A 21,544-nucleotide genomic window follows, 5' to 3' on the forward strand; every position below is an offset into this window, starting at 1 on the left:
ACCATCTGTTTGATCGCACATTGTCATTTACATAATGATGTTTAGATTGACATATTGTTTTACCCAGAATTAATGAAAAAGAAAGATCAAAGTACTCAGTCTTAAATGTGCCAAACACTCACACTGTAGACTTTAAAGGTGGCTGTAAAAAAATCTACGTCGGTAACATTTGACTCAGGTAGTGACCAGTTTTCAACGACATCCGTGGAAGATCATTAAAACCGTCTCTGCAGCCTGTTTATTTACTTTATCTTGCATCACAAAGTGAACACTTTTTCACATAAGTAACAAAACTATACAAACTATAAATAACCCAGCTCTCCTTTGTCCATCTATATGCCACACATGTTCCAAACAGTCAAATTGGGACCAACATTTTGGCTACAGTACACAACTTGAATTCTCACATATGACCCCTGCTTGTTTTAGGAGTCTACATTAGTTTACACACATTAGAGTGGATAAAGCAGCAGGACAGGGTTTAAGATGTTTTAATACCTTTTTTTCACTCAGAGATCCTTAAATAGTCAAAACCATAAACTCATAAACTTTCTCTGCCACTTTCCGAGCCTACAGGGCTGCATGTGAGTGTTTGTTCATTGAATGATATATTTTGGGTGAAGTGTCATTGTAAAATGATTTCTAATCCCAACTGTTATCCTTCTTCAGGTAACGTTCACTCATCGCATCAACATCCCAAAAGCTGCATGTGGTTGTCAAACAACAAGCACAATCCAGCAGCTTGCCACCAGGGTGGAGATGTTAGAAAGAGAAGTTTCTCTTCTGAGAGCTCAGTGTGGGTCTGGATGTTGTGGGGAGAGCTCAGCCATGGGTGAGTAGTGTTTAACAATGACAACAGAATAAATGCATAATGCTGGAGGATGTTGTAGTTGTTTTGTTTCAACAAGCCGTTTTTATTGCCTGTATTTCAAAGGATATATTGATAGAAGTAAATAAGTGCAAGAAAAACATTTCAAACAAACTGAATCATATGTGTCAAAACATGCCAGAAAAGGCTACTATAGGTAAAACTGCTAGGAAAACGTGTTTACACCATGAATGAAGATGAGACAGACAGCGATAGAATATTGATGCTGCAGGGTAACTTTTCCTGCTGCACAGTCTCGGTCTAAAAGGTGTGGAGAAACCTTTGCTACTGGTAAAAATTTTGTTCCCTATTCGGAAGATGCTGCCATTATAAAATGAAGGGACTAAAATGGATAGAGTTATAGGATATATTATGGTTAAGGATCTGCTCCATTGACACCATCACACCATTCAAATATTTTCTGAAAACGCTCCATCTCTACGCTGCGAATATGATTATCTCCAGCAGTCACGATCTGAATCAGAATGAGGACAAAATGCTCAGCTGAGGGGGGGGATGAAAATGCACATCATCGAGGTCTCTGCCACTGTTTCTCCCATCAAGGCTGGTGAAGCATATGAACTAAGGGTGAAGGTTTTCATATGATTTTAAAGTGATTTCTTATTAGAACTATATCACTCTTTTCCTGAGATTCCCAGGATTACTAGCACTTCTTATAAAAACAGAGCTGCATAGCATTTGACCATTTACAGTCCTGATCTGCAGATTATCAGTTGGGTCATCATAGCATTTTGGGCACGTTATTTCAGTGGTTTGTGGAATGGGAATGTTCTTAGACACACTGTATAGTTGCCGTGTTAAGGTGGTCTATGTATGCGATGCTCCACCTATTGCATGGAGCGCTACAAGGTGCCCTGCTTCTCTGATTCAGTTGTCTGTCTGTATTTCTGATTAAACTACTTTTTGAACTATATGCTGCTTTTATTGTTTCATTTTTACCAGGCAGCTAAAATATAAACTGCAATTTAAGCATAAAGGTAATCACAAAAAAAAAAAAAAACGCTGCAGGTGAACAGGCTGATTTATGTCAACAAATGACAATTTTAGCTCAACTACTATTCACTTCAATCGTTGACATGGTAATGTTAAAAAAGGTTTGAAGGAGGCTTCTGAGATCCAGCACTTAAGAAATCTTTAATGCGTGCACACACCAGCATTATTCTGATGTTTTTCTTTGGAAACGGAAACAGAATACAGCAAGAATGCAAGAATCTCAATAATTAATCTTTTCGTCTCTGTGAGTCAAGCATAATTTTGTCACATAATACTGTATATAATGTAGATACCTTCTTCCCCAGGTCGTTTGGACTTTGTCCCGGGCTGCAGTGGCCATGGCAGCTTCAGCTTTGACCTTTGTGGCTGTGTCTGTGAGGAAGGCTGGACTGGCAAAAACTGCTCTGAGCCTCGCTGCCCGGACGACTGTTCTGGACAGGGAGTGTGCATTGAAGGGGAGTGTGTGTGCGACCGTGACTTTGGAGGTGAAAACTGCTCAGAGCCGCGCTGCCCTTCGGACTGCTCAGGTCGCGGGTTGTGTATCGATGGGGAGTGTGTGTGCGAGGAGTCCTTCACTGGCGAAGACTGCATGGTAGGGAGGTGTCTCAACGACTGCTCGGACCAGGGACTGTGCATCAATGGGACTTGCCAGTGCCGGCCGGGGTATGTGGGAGAAGACTGCTCACTGGTCTACTGTGCCAACAACTGCAGCAAGAAGGGAGTCTGTAAGGATGGATTCTGTGTCTGCCAGGATGGCTTTGCTGGAGATGACTGCAACTCGGGTAAGTTGCTCCTTTTTATCCTTTATGTCAGTTTTATCCTCTTGGCTGTTGTCATGTACAGAAAGTAGTTTGTCTGACAGCTATGGTTCAGTTCCCAGAAGCAGAAACTCTGGGCAAGGAAGTTGTCCTCCCCTAACACTTGCTGTCAGTGTGACCAGGACTAAGTAACAGCCTAAACAGATTTCAGAATGACGCTCTGTGACCCTCAGAGAGTCCAGTCTGAACTCTTGAGCAAGAACAGCTTTCTTTCAAATTAGAGCTGCAGTATTAGATGGAGTGTGTCCATTGCTGAAATTCGTTCACTTCAATGGGAATACATTTTCTGTTCGTGAATTGCTTGCACCATCACTTAGGTTTATCTGGGTTCAAAAATTTAACGCATGCCTCAGATTACAGTCCATTCTTCAGAAAAGACATGCCTCTTGAAGTCTCTTTATCTGGTTTTCAGCTTTATGTGTTGGAGTAATGCTGAAAATAAAAAAAGAAAGTATTTAATTTGTGCCGTATGATAAATATACCAACAAACAGTGAGATATTTTCCCTTAGGCTGCACTTTAATTTAGAACACCTGGCTTTAGATGTTCTCACCCTGTTTGAAGAAATTAATATGTGATATTCAAACCACTGATGTTTGGAGGAGATTTGGTGGTGTGTAGAATTCTTATATATTTTTAGAAACACCGTAAAAACACCATCTGTCAAACATATGCCATTAAGACTGCTACTCAGTTCACTCATTATTTTTCTGAAATCAATACCAAACCAACAGTCAGAAAAATAAATATATACATTTTACAATCACGTAAAACAGATTTGAACATTTCAAAAATGAAAACCAGCATATAGCTGGCCCGTTTGTATGGTGTTTAATAACGGCCAAATCTGTTTTCTGAACAGCAATTCATTGATTAAACTACAATCTATTGCAGAGACTAAAAGCTTACTGTCGGAACCCACTGAAGCAAATATTGCCCTCCATGTGGTATGCTGAGAGTTTGCAGACACAGCAGGGGCTGTCATTTATCAGCACAAATTGAATAGTAAAGGAAGTAATTAATTCAACAACCTTGTGTAGTGTTTAGATAGAAAGTAAATCGTCTTACTTTTGACACTCCATCACACATGATTGCCTATCGGAGCCCTACAGAGCAGGTAAAAAGTTCTGATTTGTTGTATAGATTCATGATTGCAAAGCTTACACTTTCTGTGTGCTAAAGGAATTAGCTCTCATCCCCATCATTGTTAGTATACGTGCAGCCCTGAAAAACAAACCATTTTGTGCTTCCAACACAGGTGGTGGGGCGCCTGACTCGCTGGACAGCAGAAGGCGTAACAGCATTCATTTGTCAAAAGTCACATTCATCTGGGGAGAAAAGTGTCACATTAGCTGCAGCTGGGACAGTTTCCAAGTCGTGATTGCCTTTGTTGAAGCTCATCTCTTCACAATAATAATAATAATAAAAAATGCAGATCCTCTGTCATTTGAGGCAGCTGTCAACAAAGTGAAGGATGAGGATAGAACAAAGAGACACAGGCGGCACATAATATTATTAAGCCTGACTCCTCTGTGCTGCACTCCCATTTAATATCTACACGAAGTGAGGGAGTCGAAATTGCTTATTTCTGTGCAATTAGAGGCTAAAATAGCCAGTGCTTGTTGAGGACAGTTTGCTGAATACAAAACGGAGCAGTTCAATTACCAGAGACCTGTAGAGTGACAGGTTTAAGTGTTTCATGATATTAAAAGCTGAAGAAAGTGGGATGTATTTTTGCTTCAATTATGGGAATTATGGGGAAAAATATCAGTATTTTCCCACTACGAGAAATAATGGAAGCTGTTGAGTTTTCATGTGATGTTGGAGGTGTGTGGTAGGGTAAAGTACATGAAAATATATATCCACCCACAAAGCAGAGATCAACTTGTGCTGTAGAGTGGCATTTAATATTGATAGGGAAAGAGTTCCACAACCATTTTTGATTATTCCTGATACAACAGTGGAAAGGTAGCAATGGTATTCTCACATTGTTGACTTCCTCTGAGTGTGGCAGCGGCGACAACTGATATTTACATTTCTCACATATTTGTGGTTCTCGGCACTGCTTTTTGCCTTATTTTGCTGCTGAACGGCACAGCTTTTTTACTCAGATCATGTAGGTCAATAGTAGCAATTTATAATAAACAGTTTTGTTCGTGTCAGTTATACTTAGGGCTGGGACTGCGTTAACACCTTAATATCGCGCATGTATTAACACAATAATTAATTAATGCCGACAATTATCTTATCACGCAGTTGTCTTTATTGTCCGTTGCTTGCTAGCTATCTAACCGTTGCTCACATGCTCACTAAAAAAACTGCGTTAATGCGAGATTAAATAAAAAATAATAATTGCCGGCGTTAATTAGCATTAGCATTAACGCAGTTTTGATATAATTTAATAACGCGTTGACTTTCCCATCCCTAACGCGTTAACGCAGTCCCAGCCTTAGTTATAATATCAGACAGATTTAACTGTTTTGTTCGAAGCCTTTGAAAGACATGACACTCCACCTCATCACAGAATCAAGCACAAACCTGAAACTGTGTGCCATTCATAGTCTGTCTCGACAGTCTGAGGACACACACTGTTATCGTGGTTGTGTCCAAAATTGTATTGCAGCTTGCAACAAAAGTCCCTCAATAACCAGAGCCATCCTTCTGCACTGAATAGAAATCGATTCTCTTTTTTCCTGCATGACAAGGCACCTTTGACAGTGTGGACCTTTCTTCTTTTTGCCAACCAGACGAGACACAAATGTGAGTCTGATCCTTTGGCAAACATCTAGCGTGCTTCTCCTTTTTTGGACACTAAAGCAGAGTGTGGTATAAGAAAGTAAATTTGCTTTTCAGCATAGGAGACCTCACAGACCTTTTTTGAGCAGAACTTCAGTTAATTTTTCACCCATAGTTGAACACAATAAGTGGTATGGATGGTGCTGGACATCTTTTTGGATATACTTTACAGAAGCTCTGCATTAAGGGCACAGTTATTTCTAGCATGTTTGAAGTTTGGAGTCGTTCCACAAATAGTGGACAATGCTTAATTTGAGCAGTTGTGGTGTTGCAAGGTGGTAACACCTGGATATGTAAACAAGACATTGCAGATCAGATGAGGGAAAATAATTTAGTAGCAAGCTTTTAGTTAAACAACCACAGGCTGAGTCTTTATCCTCCACTGATTATTAATGATCTATATTATTGTATTCTATTACATACAAACCAAAATATTGTACCTCACACTAAAAGTTTCAGTTTAGTCACTCAAGCAAGAGAATTGCCATTACATGCAGTTACCTGAAGTTCTCTGAAGATGCACTGACCTCCATCGTAAGCTGGAGTTTAAGGTTTTTAGTTCAGCAGGTACGGCTGTGTCTGCCGCTGGTGGCATGCTGATTAGACCTAATGAGACTTAAAGACAAGATTCTACAATAACCTTTGACAAGTTGCCCTTTTGAAACTAAGAAATGGTTTTCCTTAAATTTAAAAAACAAAAGCTTTTAGCATTTGAATTAGTCCACAAGTGATACAACCAGTGGATTTGCAAAATCCCATTCATGCCTTCATGCATTTTAACAAAACTAGTCGTGAAGTGATGTTTTTAATGCAGGGCAGCCTGTACAAAGCTTCTTCTTCTTCTTCTTAAAACAGTTTGTCCTCCCAAGGCCTTGTCGGCATCCCAGGACCAATTTGAGCTTAAACTGAAACTAAAATAAAAGCGATAACAAGGAGATGAAATGAGGCCCTAAATACCACTGATGATGTTGGACATAAAGGTTGGAAACAGTATATTTGCATAAGAATCAGCTGCTTGTTGATGATCTTTTGCATAGCAACAAGGTGAGATACACAGTGTTTCTCTTTCTTTAGTAAAAAGTTACACGTTCCAGCACTCATTCTCTTGACAATTTTCCCTTCACTTTCTATGGGAGTTAGCGTCCTTGCTTTTAAGCAGCTTGTCTGTTTGGCGTCCTGCATGACCTCATTCAGCCATTCTTTTATCCCATGGATTATTGCTCCTTCGTTTGAGTTTTTATTTCCTTCATTTAAGTGATGAAGCTGAGTCTAATTGGTGAAATAAATCTAGCTAAGTGAAAGCTGCAGGAGCTGTCCCCAGTGCGGGTTCGCTGTTTCAAAATGAGCAAATTGTTGTACAGCATGTGCCCATCTGTCGAGTGCATGAGGAAGGAGCTGGAACGGCTACTACAACGCATGAAGATCCCAGAGGAGGACTCAGTGCTGTGCTGTAGATCCTGTATTGCAGGATGTAGAGATGATGAGGGGGTGAGAGGTTATCACACCATCACATTCATTGCTCTTTTACTTCTATCTCTGTCTCTTATTTTCTTTTTCATCTATTTTCTCTCTCATTCTGTTAGTCGTTTACTCTTGTGAAGCACATCCTGACAAGTACTTTTCCTCTCCTGTTCTCTCCACTACTCTCTTTCTGTCTGATTTTGTCATTTCAGTCAACAAAAGAAAAAAAAAAACAACAACTGTTTGTATCTTCTTCTCCTGCTTTGTGTCCTTCACCTGTCTCCCCTCCCTCTCCTCATTGTTTTTGGCAGCGGGAGCTGAAAACACTACTTTATGCCTCTGTATTTGCATTCATCACCACCTTCTCAGGCTTAAGGCTTGGCTATCTTCACTTCAGCCCGACTGAATGACAGTGCTTCTCCCTCTCATGTTAACACTCAGCATATTGTTGTTACAAGCACTGGCTTCTTTTAAGTGCAGTTCAGTCTATTGTCTGGTTTTAAACAGATGAAGAGACTTAGTGAGATGACAGCAAATGTAGGCATGTGGTGTGCATTGGCAATCATTAGGGGAACCTTAGTCAAGATAATATTACCATATAGTTGACCTTCATTGACCCTGGATGGCACAATGATGCATGATTCAAAGGGGGAAACCTGAACAGCAGAAATATGAGACACTGATAACCCCATGTTAGAAACAGAATGTGTTTTCATTTTAATACTAATGCAGTTAAAATTCTTTCTCCTCATATGGACATCTTGATTTGGTGGTAGTGTGACGTCATCTTGGCACCTGGACTCCTGCGTTTATGTTGTCTTTACTCTGAGGACCATAGTGCAAAGTGAACATGATTTGGAATTGGGTTTCAGCTTTTGTAAAAAAATCAAAAGCTGTCATTCACAGAAATTATAGCACTTGAAAACATCCAACCATACTGGTGGTTTTTCATGTTCAAAATAAATAACTGCTTACACCTCAGCCCCACTGTCAGTGATTTCCCAAAGCATGTGGCTATATTTTAGCTTTTGCAATACTTTGCCAAGTCTTCTTGGCAAAATAAAATGCTGAGTTACACCTAAATAAAAATTTAGCATTTTGCCAGCAAATATGTGCGTCCGCTGGTCATATTAGTTTTAATTTGACTATTTCCTGGCAAAGATATATATTCCTTCTGTGTAGCTTCATGCTGGATCAGTTTGCAGAAAAGATGTTCAGTGTATTAGTAAATGTGATTAGACAGATTCTGCTCCATCTAGCACACCGAAACATTGAGTCTATGAGGGATGCACAAGTTTGTCAACTGTAGGTGTGAAAATTGTTCCCATACAAATCAGAGTGAGTACATCTTTGCAGTTTTCCCACTTATGGTAGAATATAGCTCACTGCAATCTCTAGGGGTGGTATATTGATTGTATTTTCTAATTACCATTGGAATAACAAAAATGCAAATAGAACACACATACACAAAACAAACTTATAAAAATAACGATGTTTTTAACATACTCCGTGCTTTTTTTGTCAGTGGCACCGGCCATGAACCTGAGGATACGAGGCGTGACAGATCGCAGTATTGACCTGGAATGGGAGGGCTCAGTTGTGCTGACAGATTTCTTAGTGACCTACACGCCAAGCAGCGCTGGAGGTAAGTACAGAGTTGTGCTGCTCTTTTTGAAACTTGAAAGGTTGTAATAAAGGCCTCATTTGATTCAATATGTCTTACGCAGCTTCTGTAAAAAAAAAAAAAAAGAGTGCATCCATGTATCAGTGTATCTCCTTACCTGTCTTTCTGTCAGGTGTCCAATTAGAGATAAGGATTCCAGGCAATACCACCACCTGCACTATCTCAGGACTGGAGGCAGGCATAGAGTACAACATCAACGTGTTCGCTGTCATTAACAACAGTATCAGCGTCCCTGCCAGCATCACTGTTTCGACCTGTAAGTGCAGTCCTCTGGGCTGTTTTGACATATTGCCCCCGATGGGAGCCTGAAGGATATTCCGCTGAAGCCATGTTTGGTCCATGGCCAACAGGATAGAAAAGCAGTACCTTATATTTGTATCTTAAAACAGCAGTGCTGCACATGCATCCACACATGGACCCTGCTATTCATGCGAATGCACATTCACACACGCACACACACACACACACCCTGTTTCTCACTTTTTTGGGGGATTAAATCCTCCCCAAGATGTTTCTCAGTGTCAATAGAGTGAGAATACCACCTGCTCCTGTGTGCCAACTTGTCATGATTCCTATCTGTAACACCTGCTTGGTGTCACTCACGCTCCAACACACACACACACAAATATGAACAGCTTCTAAATATCTACCTCCTGGCTGGGGTTAACGCCAGGTCATTAGACCTGACAGAGAAACACACTAGTTGCTTTTATGCTTATCAGAAGTATGCAAACTCTTACTTATTAAGGGGTTTGGAAGAGTTTGCATACTTTGGTTTGGTGTGTATACATTTCAGTATATGTAATACACACACACATTTCATATAGTGTGTTGCCATTAGTTCAGTCTTGGCTGCTAAAATTGTTCTCTATTTCACAGATAAGTGAACTTAATTTCAGTGATTGCAGAATTCAGAGTAATAGAGTCAATTTGGGGCAATTAAGCTTGACACAGCCATTTTTCAGTGATTATGTGATTTGTTGGGTTGTCTATGCTGAACTTAATTATAAAATGTAAAATTTGATTATATGAAAAGATTTATGAGGACACCACTGCCATAGAACTGTGGGAGTCATTGCATATCCAGGCAAAAAAAGTATTTTCATTGTTTCTCATGAAGCAATGGTACATGTCTTAAATCCCTTTGAACAGTTATGTTTTTTGATTTGTAACTTTGCTAAAATTCGTGCAATCAAGTGAAGCATCGAAAGCAAGAAAGTGAATTAAGACTGAGACAACATAACAGAAAAACAAATTTAAAAAAGAAAGGTTTAGTATGGGACACCTTCAGCATGAGAGTAGTAGTGATTTATGGGCTGTGTGGGTCACTGAAGTACAATAATATGTCTCTGGCTACCTCTACAGATCTCTCCAATCCGGATGGTTTAGTCTTCAAATCCATCACAGAGACGTCAGTGGAGGTTCAGTGGAAACCGTTTTACTATTCCTTCGATGGGTGGGAGATCAGCTTCATCCCCAAGGTAGAGTAAAGCTGTGTGAACCCTTAGTGTGTGTGTTCACTGTCAGTGTCAGTGCAAGAATGTACCATAGTGTGCTGCAAGACAAGTGCACTTTGTGTGAGAAGAAAAGAAGGAACGACTCAGTCCCCTCCCACACACAAACAACGGTATTATTTTTTAATTGTGATTGTAGATTGAACAAACTGTTTCTGATTGATAATAATTGTTGTTTTCAAATCTCAACAATGGCAGCCTCTAAACGGCAACTATTTTCTGGATGAAACTGGAAGGAAAATAAGATGATGGTTTTGGATTTTCTTGGGGGTTTGCTCAACTTGAATTCCATGCCAAATTAGACAAGTGGATTGCCTTAAGCTTATTGGCTATTAGATGGATGAGCCATTAAACCCATTTCCAGAATAACCCTTTGTGAAACCATAGCAGGGCCAAGTTCAAGGCAAGAGCATTTCTCTTTCTAATTCCCCATGTAAACTCAGGTACTCTCTGCACTCTAATCTTGTGCCCTCTCACACTAATTGGTTTTCTCATTTAAGGTTTTCTCAAGGGGTGGTATCCTTTGGTTTGACCAAATTTAAAGCATCAGACCTGGTGTTCAGATGCTTTTATTGTTTCTTTTAAGCCCTTTTAAGGATATGAAGTATTTGAATTGAAAAAGCAGTGGCCTTCCTAATTTCAATTTATTGCTTTTAGCCCTACCTTTTCTCTCTTTCTATCCAGTCTTTCATGTCACTGCCACCATCTTTCCTTCTCCCCAACGCTTTCCTCTTAATCTCTTCTTTTTACTTTCCTTCCACCACCTCTCGGACAGGATCTTCATCCTTTTCCTCTCTACCCCTAAGGTACCCTTTATCCCTCTCTTTCTCCTTCACATTTTTCTTCCTCTCATCCCTTTCTGTATATGTTTTTCCCTCTATCTTTCCTCACTTCCCCACAGGGGAAATCATATTATGATTTGGCTGTCCCGCCCCCTGTGGATTTAATCAAGCAATGGGGATTGTGAATTTTGACATTCTCGTGATGGAAGTAGGTATGAAAGCTTTGGCCTCCCCGAACAAACACACAACTCACTACTAGGAAACCGAGAGGAAGAGAGAGAGAGAAGAGAGAGAGAGAGGGGGTACATGAGCTTCGAAACCTGACGTGGTTAAGGTTTCCCTAATTCACAAACACAAAAACACATACGGCCGTGCATAACAATTATGATTTCCCTAATTCTCAACATTGTGATTGATTCTTTTTGAAGAATCACAAATGGTCTGAAATGGTCAAAGGGTACATTAAGACAATTAAAACAAGCCAAAAATGCTTACAAAAGCTACATACACTCACACTACTGATGACTGACGGTATTGAAAGCCTTATAAAAATTGATAAGGGTGACACAATCCTGCTTGTTAAATAATGCACTTGGTTCTGTACTCTGCCTTGGTCTAAAACTTGACTAATAATGTTTTAAAATGGGGTTGGATAAAAACTTTCTCAACTGTTAACCACATTCTCTAACACCTTAGCCAGTCATGATATTTTGGAAGTTGATAATTGTTCATTTCCAGCTCATTGGACTGACTTCTTTAAGTAGAATATGGGCTGTCTTCCACAATTTGGGTGTGCTCTCTATTACAACAGTCAGCTTAAAATTTAACGTTCAGTTAATTCTTCTGTTGCAAATAATAAAAACCTTCGCTTTAACTGATTAGCCTCACCTCCTTTACGATCAGTAGAACTAAAGGCATTAAACGTTTCAAGATTTGTACAATTCTGCACTGAAAAGCCCTGTTTGCAGGTGGAGGTGTACTGTGATCAGAGACAGCTGTTATTTTCAAATACATAACTTGATGAAATGAAATGTTCATTGAATGCATCACGTTTACTTTTTCTAGCTGCGATGGTGGTAGAACCTTGAACAAGTATGAAGTAGAATTATATGATAATTATTAAACCGATTTCCAAAACTTCTCTGGGTTCTTTTTACTGTCAGATGGTGCAGAGGCATAAAATGATGACTTGGCATTCTAAGAGTGATAGTGACACAACTAATACGCTGTTAATGAAAAATACTACCAATCAACGAGTGATTCAGTTATCCACGCTTTGCGCAAGGCTGCTTCCTTTTATGTAACATTATTCGCAATTACTGAACAGGACCAATAACTGTTTCTGTTTTTCACTCTGAATCTGCTTGTCTTCTATGGAATTTAATTTTTTTTTAAACGTCTAAGGCCAAGGTTGGATCAAGAATTGCCTTAGCAAACGTAATGTCATTGTGGTGCAAATCAGACAAAAATGCTTATCAAGTGTTTGAAATTCCTTTTGAATTTTGAGGTTTTGTATACCTCTGTGTTATGAATGAATGCTCTTTGGCATTGATAACTGATGTGAAGAGAAGTAACATCACTAGATTTATAAGGCTGTCATCTGTTGGTTAAGATAACATCTAAAAGTGTGGGATTTGGTATATTTATTGGTCAAGAAGATTTGTGAGATTTAGTTGCAGGGTATGCAGAGATTTTTTTAAATGATGAAAATCATTAAGAGGTTCTGAAATAACTTTCCACAAAAATGTTTCAGAAAAGGCAAAAATATTGTTGACCCAAACTTTAATATAGTCCATATTGGATGTAATACTATGCTTGTTCATATGAACAGTCCCCAGAGCTTTATGATGCCTGAAGCTTTGCATGCTGAAATCATCATTTTGAGTTTCCTCTAAATTTGAGTCACGACCTCCAGGCCTGCTGGCGGTGCTATTGCTTTTGCTAAATGTCAACCTAAGGTTTATTTGGGGTTTGGATTTATGCTAATTAAATTTTTAGGGTTATATTGTGTACAACAAGTAGCCTGATGGGAGGACAGGCTGTGTACTGAATGTCATAACTTCTTTTTTTTTTTTTTTTTTTTTTTTTTTTATTTGAGCCAACTCTGATGCCTCTGGGAGAGGAAAACTCCTTGCATTTCAAACAGCTTGTAGTGTGTTTACATTAAATGTATTGAAAAGGATGGCAAGAGAAAGTATTGCCAGATGAAAATGAAATTTCATAAATTTTAATGCACAGTGATAGTGTTCCCCCCCCTGCTGTTGTACCAGTTATTGTTGCAATAGACTTCAAATTTTTAACTATAAGGAAATATTAAGTAGTTATATGTATTTATTATATTGCTTTCTATGAATATTGAAAGGATTGTTTGAACACATTCCTGCCCCTTTTGATGAGAGACATGTAAAAAGCTAAATTAAAGTGATGCAAATATCTACATACAAATATATTTTTTTTTTAAAAAAATCTGTTTTGACATCCCTCCACTAAGCAACCTTATCAGTAGAAAGAATGATGACTATGATGACTAATTATGAGCAAACTAACAGGAGATGGGAGTGGGATATACTGTTATGGTGATTTATTTTGTATGTTAGCATTGCCTGCATTTAACTGTATTGTTATTGAGATTGAACCCCAATTGTTATTGTAACATTACAGCTGTGTGTTACTGCCCACCCTAGTAATTTAGTTGAGGTGATTAAATGGATTACATCTCTAATTATAGTTAATTCATGGAAGCCGCAAGCTGTTATATGGTCTGTTTTAACGCAAGCCTCCATAGCGCAGGCTTTTGGGGATCTTGGAGCAGCAGTAGGTGTAACATCTGTCTGTCGGCAGGAAGTGCATGTGTAACACTGACTCTCTGAGAACAGCTGGGGATAGCTGGGGCTCCATATGGATGAGTGACAGGACTTTGGAAATGTACAGAGTGCTGCCTCTGCAGAATATGGCTCAAGAAATATCACTGAAGCATGCATACCCATATCTACCAAGCAAAACCATTTGAGAATTAAATGTGCTAAACCATCCAAAATTTTAGAAATAATTCAAAAGGAAAGTATACAGTGGAGACAATCTACATCATAGAATTTAACTGGATGAGTCACTCTTCTATCTTACTGCCAGATCCCTGATACCGCTGAGAGGACAAGTGTGAGCCACACAATAATTGACATTTACTCAAAATATGCAACAGACATGAGGTCTAGTTTCTTTTCATCTTATCACTTCTGTCTCTGTTTTTTTTCCAGGACAATGATGGAGGGATGACTGCACAGCTACCCAGCACTATCACCTCCTTTGTGCAGACTGGTTTGAGACCAGGCGAGGAGTATACTGTTAACCTGGTGGCGCTCCGAGACCAGGGTCGAAGCCAGCCAGTCACTGCTACTGTCATAACATGTATGTATTAATGGAAACTCTGAAAATTAACATTTCAGTGTGATGCCTTCAGCCATATAAATTGCATCTAACAGTTATTTTTATTGGATTGATTTGTCAGTTAAACCCAGGTTGTCATTGTAAGGTTGATTGTTTTGCCCAGCCAACAGTCCAAAATCCAATGTTGTTGTTCAATTTACATTGATTAACACAAGAGAAAAACAGAAAGGCCTCGTATTTAAGAAGCTAATGTTTGCCATTTTTGTTTATTGAAAGAATTAAGTGATTATAACCTTTAATTTTCTGTAAATCAGTTAATAAGTAATATAATATAATAAGAAGATAATGATCTCAGTTCTGAATGTAGCATTATTATACTGTTATACTGTTCCTGTGTTGTCAAGAGTACCACACACAGATTCACTCACTCACACACACACACACACACACTCACAGCTAAATACCCTGACATAAACAGTGTCATTTTGACATATTTGTTGGTCTGCCACCATTTATGTCCCTGGCGTAAACGTCACTGAGGTATTGGCCCGACTCCTCACCCAGGTGACAGTATGTGGACAGCTGTAATAGATCCAATTCAAAACTCGTCCATAACAATTCAAACTCTGATGTCTGCAGTCAAAACACCATCAATTTCCTGTCAAGTCTCTGTTCATTTCGTGGGTTGTAATTAAGTATCGATTAATAATTCATGGCACTCATTAATTTTTCACGAGAGCTCACTGCAGGACACCTTATTGGATAAAGAAAAAGGAAAAGACAAATTTGAAGTTGCTCAATTATTCATAACAAAGATTTATCCTTGCTCAGAGATGGAAGGAAGATGGTGAGGTGTCGGAGGAAAACCAGAGAGAGAGGACAGCTGATGTGGGAATTCGTTATCAGCAAGTAGTGTCTGGCTCAGGATGTTTTCTAGGGACCCAAGGGTCCAGTTTCTAATACATCAAGGATCGGGGTGAATCTGCAATATGTCAAGCCTTAGTCTCAAAGGCTTAAAGAAAGATTTTAAAAGTGAACATGATCCTATGTTGCTCAGAGTGTGAAATGTGTAATTTACATAAGTTCCCCTTGGGTCCATCAGTACAGAATAATTATGCTTTCACAGCATAGTGTGGCGCTTTCAGTTTAAAACGCATGTTGAACCAAGCAATGTAGCTTTGTACCCCATCTAACTGCAGCAGAAACTGCAAGAAAAGCACCTGAATTTTCCCAGATGTCCGCAACAGATGTCAAACCATCAAACCATTTTGTTGGAATAACTGATTAGCTCATTAATGAAATACAGTGCTAATTACCACATACATTAACACCCCGTTATCTTGAGTGAAATGACCTTGCATTGGCACTGATTCTTTAACGACTTTAGCCATAAGAATGTGCGCAGAAAATGTTTAGTGAATCTCTCTAATTTCATCCATTGGTTCATCCATCTGTTTTCGGTCATTTATCAGGCACTCAAGATGCCCCCCTCTCGAGCAATAGGGACTTTAAGCTGGTCTTAGAGGAACTTTAATGGTGTTAGAGGAATGGCTACAGTGTCTACAAAACACTCCAGTGGCTTGTTGTTGTAGTATCTAATCTAATATCACAACATTGCAACATTTATCTCTTCTGTATTTATCTGCTAACCTTTTGATGTATTACTGGATGTGACAAACCCAGTCATTATCCCATATAAGACAGTTGGGCTCCAATATTAGGAAGTGTTGCGACAGAATCGTGAATGTGGAAAGTGCACCTTTTTTTTCTGCATTACGCTTAATGTGGGTTTGTGCATGACCCAGTTTGTGTGTATGTTAAATCGCATGAGAAATTCTAGGAGGTTTGAGTTAAAGGCCTTGTGGACAAGGGCTTTGGCCAGACATTCACTTCACCTTGACTTCATGTTTGGGTTTACCAGGTCTGTCTGGCAGTCACCCCCACCATCTAATCGAACTCAGAAGCAGCTCTGCTTGTCTCCCCAGCTGAGTGACTTGCATCTTAGATCTGACAAAACAACCACAAAGTCAGTCATACATCATTGAGCTAATGTGTTACAATTACATTTATGAGTCACCCCATGCTCCAACACTGTGTTTGTTATGTCCAATCCATGACTAGCGAAGAAGTCCAACAACAAGGCACCACTCATGTTCAGATTGGGTATGCCTCCAAGAATTGACACCTTATCATGGCGAAGGGAAATTGAAAGTGGTTTTCCTCGTCGTGCATGGTGTGTTTTCAGCTCTTTGCACCCAATAAATGGAATTTTACAGCCTAGTTTTTAATCATGGTTTATGTTTTATACTCTGCACAGATAAAGCCCACTGTCACGGTGTGTGTCAGGTCTGATAAGTTTTACATGATTGGCTGTCAGAGAACAGCTTTTTCTGATAGCAAATCTAGATCTACCACTAATACAACTAAAGCTTGAAGCAGTGAGTATTAACATGGACTTTCATCTTTTAAATCCACTTTTGTCCAAAAAAAAAAAACAACAGATTATTCTGATAATGATAATGAAAACAAGTGTAACTTTCATCCCAGCCTAAGAACAAATAACAAAGCTAACAAAGTGACTGCAACCTTGTGGCTCTGCTTTGTTTGTAGCAATACCAACAGGACATTCAGCAATTATGCTTCTTTTTTTTCTTTGTTTGCCAGTGATTGATGGCCCCACACAGCTGATTGTGCGGGATGTGTCAGACACCGTAGCGTTTGTGGAGTGGACACCACCAAAAGCAAAGATTGATCAAATTGTGTTGCGTTATGGCCTGGTGGGAGGAGAGGGTCCACGGACCACCTTCCGTCTCCAGCCCACACTCAGCCAGTACTCATTGCAGGTGAGCGTTGGGGTTTGTGTGTGTGTGTACATACATGCATGTACAATTAATCATATTGCAGATCGGATCATGCAGGCACATTATCTGGACTTACCTGCCATCTGGAGACAGAAAAGCCATCTCTCACAATTTAAACCATTTATCTTTGGGTTGCAAGTTGTCTTTGGGGTTATTACATTATGCTCACAAGTATAGTGTTACTGGTGTGTGTGTGCGCGCGCTTGTGTATGCTTGTCATGCTTGTTAAATTATCTAATCTCAGAGTCTGCTTGCCTTCTGTGTCTGAAGATAAAACAAACAAACAAGCCAAAAAAAAAAAATCAAACAAAGCAACCATGCAAAGAGGTTGAACAGACTAAACTGTCCATGTTTTATTGCTTCACAGGTTCTGCGTCCTGGCTCACGTTACGAGGTATCTGTGAGTGGTGTGAGGAAAGGAAATGAGAGCGGATCTATTTCCACTGAATTTACAACTGGTGAGGTCCGACAGCAAGCAGATGTGTGAAGAAAGGAAAATGTATGCATATGATGTCAGAATAAAATCTGCAGAATATTGCTAACAGGATATAAATGATTACAAAAGGGCATGTGCAGCAACTGATGTTGATATACAGAAAATTTAATCATTTTACATTCAGATAAACTAACTGACTGTATCTGTGTCTGATTACTCACAAACCACTGATATTTGCTTGTTCACAATCCCTGAGAATTGGTCTCAGTGTCCCCAACATTGTCAGCTTTATCGTTCTTCTCAGAGATCGATGCCCCCAAGAATTTGCGGCTTGTGTCAAAGACCTCCACCACCCTGGAGCTTGAATGGGATAACAGTGAAGCTGAGGTAAGGCAGAGGCTGAGGTTTCAGACGTTTTGAGTCATCAGTCGGTGGGGTATGCATCACTACAAAGTCGAATTAATTGAATGATTGTTAATTAATCATCGATTGTTTTACTCAAAATGAAAATGTAATAAATCATCTTGTTTCACTCAGTAGTCACAATGATATTTCCAGGACACACAACTGACTTGTGAAACTGGTCTGTCTTAATTCCTGTTGCACTACAAATTTACTCATCCTCATCATTCTGTCGAGTGTTGGCAGAGAGTCAGATATCATACTGGGCTGATGCAAAATAAACCATTTATTCTCTAAACCATCAGCAGTGAAGGGTAACATTTTTGCTTGACTTGGCTGCTTTTGATCGCCTTGTATTTCCTTCATTTTCTTAAAATACTTTCAAATGTCTCCATCAGTTTGGTACTCTTAATGTTTTATTATATATGTTTAAATGTAGGTGGAGGGCTACCAGGTGGTGTATAGCACTTTAGCAGGAGACCAGTATGATAAAGTCATTGTACCACGCAACGAAGGAGCCACTACTAAGACCACTCTCACAGGTAACAGAGAAAGAGAAATGTGTTATTTTTCTATCATTTACTCATTCATTTTAATAGGGTAAATTGTTCTTAAATTATTTCTCAGAGAGATCGGTGGGGGTCTTTCTCTCATTGTGATGTTTCGTCCGTATGCCTTCAGTAGTATCGCAGTGTATGTGATGTGCACTGAAGAGGCTGAGTGTGCCTGTGTGTTTTACATGACAGGATTATCTCCAGCGCTAACGCTTGGTTGACGGGGCCACTGATTGTGTTTGTAGAAGTGCTTGTTGTCCTGCGGGCATATTGAAAGGCTGTCAGAAAGGAGGGGTCAGCTGGGATGTTTTTTCTGAAAGGCCATAGTACTGCAAAGGGCACAGCCGGCATGAGAATAGAGGCGAAAGGTCCTTGTGTTATTCAGTTGGGCCATTGCAATCAATGCTGCCTCCACTCTCATTCCTTCTCTGTCACTCTCACTTTCTCTCTCCCCCACTTTCTCTTAATAATGTCTGACACTGTTTCTCTCGTTTTCATCCTCCTCTCTTCATCTCTTCAATTCTGTAGCTTGAGGGAATCTTACTGAATTGATTTAAAAAAAAAATGCAGGTTTCTTCTTACTGAATCAATGTGCATATGAATTTGCCAAGACCTCATCGCGTATATAGTTAATTTCACTGTTTCGAAAAACTCCATCTATTTGTCATGTGCTTGTGTGAGAAGAGTGTTTTTTCTCAGTTCATAATGTGTTAAATTTGTGACTGGTTTTCGCTGTCTGCCTCAGACTTGCTGCCCGGCACAGAGTACGGCATCGGCATTTCTGCCATGAAGGGTAGCAACCAGAGTACACCAGCAACAATGAACGCCAGGACAGGTGAGTGAATTACTGTTTGCACCATGGCCTTGGTGAATACACCATTCTGATTGGCTACACAGTGTTAATTAATTCCTTATAACAGACGCCAGGCATTACTTAAATGCCACTGTAAAAAAGCAGGTGATCCCAATCGTGCCTGTGAGAAAGTAGGAGCCTTTGTTGTTTCCTCTGCAGTGATCAAAATTAAGTCCCAGGGACGTTAGTTTAGCTCCCACCTTTGGGGGAAGTTCTTTCTAAAAGCACAGGAACTTTGGGGGAGGAGCTTGCAGCTCTCTGCATTTATGATTGGTCGAGTGTTTGCAGCATTTTATTTCAGCCACCATTTTTGAATATCTGCAGCTGCAGCAGTTTATGTTTTTGTTTACTATGCCTCTATACATCAACAAGGAGATACTGAAGAAAACACAGCCCAGATGGGCCAGCGGCGACTTTGTTATTTTATGTTGTCATGTACAAAAATGATGTGTAAAAAACAGTCAGTTTTTCATCCGTCAGCAATTTAGTTCATTTTCACAAGCCCACCAAGCCTGTGGTGGACACACAAACATCAGCAGCTGAAGAAATCCTTTAGTTCCTTGAAAAGTACTTACTGGGACTGGCAAGTTACTTTAGTGCTTTGGATGGAAACTTAATATTTTGTTTAGTTGTTCAGTGCTTCTGTTCCAACCATTAAAAATCCATTTGAGCAGAATTAAGCAAGTTTTGGCAAGACTGCTTTTTTTAGGGAGGTATGTGGATGTTTTATATTTCCAGCTTGGGTCAAAGTTCCCATTACAGTGTTTAAAAGCTGTATTAATGTGTGCCATTTTGCTAATGGCCCTGACTTTACCTCAGTACTTGATCAGCTATTTGAATTGTTATTGTGTTTTGAATTGTTTGGCTGAAAGAAAAAAAAAAAGACCCCATTTAACCTTGTGTATGAAATGTTAGTGCATGGAGGTGCTTCACTAATCTTTCCCATCACGTTGACTGTCAAGCACGTCTTTCCTCCGGTTGCCATTATTTTAATGGTAGAAGCTATTTTGCACTTTGCAAAATTATGCTCCATTTTTGTGAGGAACAAGCTCTTCGTACTGCACCATTTTGTTCACTCTCTTTGAACTTTTAAAAAGCACTACAGCTATCACATCTTTCTCAAATATCTCTAAATAATATGAAAACACATCCTGTTTGCCGGGCGCATAGTGGCACTCATATTACTGAGCTGGTGAAAGCTGAAAGCATAATTTCCATTAACAGTACCTTTAGTTGAAGTTCTTTCCGACTTTCATTTCCCACCAAAAAACTCCATTTGACATGGAGCTCTTAAAAAATTGTGGCAAATTGTGCAGTCGAGGATTAGATTAATTAGAGAATTAAACACTCATGATCCAGTGGGCAAGTTGGGTCATTGCTGCAGGAAACAAAACATAAGAACACAGCAAATCCAAAATATTAAATACAGAATGTGGGGCTGTTTTGTTAATTTAGATGTCCTTTCGGAAGTGAATTTCCTGTAAGCTGACTGTTGAATTGTAATGCTTTTTGTATCAGTGCTGCGCTAAAGAGGACATAAAGTTTATGAGAATATAGAATAAGTTCTTTTGTGTTAAAATGTTGCACGAAGTTGTCACACATCTCTGAAATTACGTGATCAGTCCATGTTTACATCAACTCAATTTGTTTGTGAGGGAAAATTTAAAATGCACCTCATCTGATTGCATGTTTGTGTCTTTCAACATGCCAGATATTCACAAATATTTCCTCTTTTTGTACTAAATGCACAAAATAGAAAAAAATGACAAGAGTGAGAATAAATTAAGGCATAAGAGTGGAAAATATTTCTAAAAAGCTCCTTTTCTCCATTTTTTGACTCATTTTAATCATGTGCATATACATGGAACATGAATGGAAAAGTACTTAATTGGGATCAAATAAATTATTTTCACACACTTAAAATGTCTTGAGTGACAGGTGCGGATTGAAAAAACAATGATACTATCAAAACATCATATTTGTTCATTGTCTACACTGAAATCAGTCGCTGGACATTTTTCATGGATAAGTAAGGACGTCCCTAAAATAATTCAATTTAATATCTTAAATTGTTGTCAGGAACTCACCTGCTGGTGATTATACATCCACTCAGGTGCA

General features: G+C 39.3%; 1 protein-coding gene across 10 annotated transcripts in view; it reads left to right on the forward strand.

Moving 5' to 3' along the window:
• The window catches only part of tnr (tenascin R (restrictin, janusin)), a 152,625-nt gene that overhangs the window by 89,767 nt on the left and 41,314 nt on the right, over positions 1-21,544 (forward strand). For 8 of the 10 annotated variants that reach the window (XM_046408273.1, XM_046408274.1, XM_046408271.1 and 5 more), the window contains 11 exons: positions 670-832; positions 2,188-2,664; positions 8,482-8,601; positions 8,753-8,896; positions 10,006-10,121; positions 14,191-14,341; positions 16,985-17,163; positions 17,549-17,639; positions 17,904-18,004; positions 18,459-18,561; positions 19,319-19,408. In XM_046408273.1, the coding sequence (XP_046264229.1) occupies positions 670-832; positions 2,188-2,664; positions 8,482-8,601; positions 8,753-8,896; positions 10,006-10,121; positions 14,191-14,341; positions 16,985-17,163; positions 17,549-17,639; positions 17,904-18,004; positions 18,459-18,561; positions 19,319-19,408 (1,735 nt within the window). The remainder of the gene's footprint in view (positions 1-669; positions 833-2,187; positions 2,665-8,481; positions 8,602-8,752; positions 8,897-10,005; positions 10,122-14,190; positions 14,342-16,984; positions 17,164-17,548; positions 17,640-17,903; positions 18,005-18,458; positions 18,562-19,318; positions 19,409-21,544) is intronic. The other 2 variants (XM_046408278.1, XM_046408280.1) reach the window with 1 other exon arrangement.

This window comes from Scatophagus argus, chromosome 13 (assembly GCF_020382885.2).
Source record: "Scatophagus argus isolate fScaArg1 chromosome 13, fScaArg1.pri, whole genome shotgun sequence".
NCBI classification, from domain to species: domain Eukaryota; kingdom Metazoa; phylum Chordata; class Actinopteri; family Scatophagidae; genus Scatophagus; species Scatophagus argus.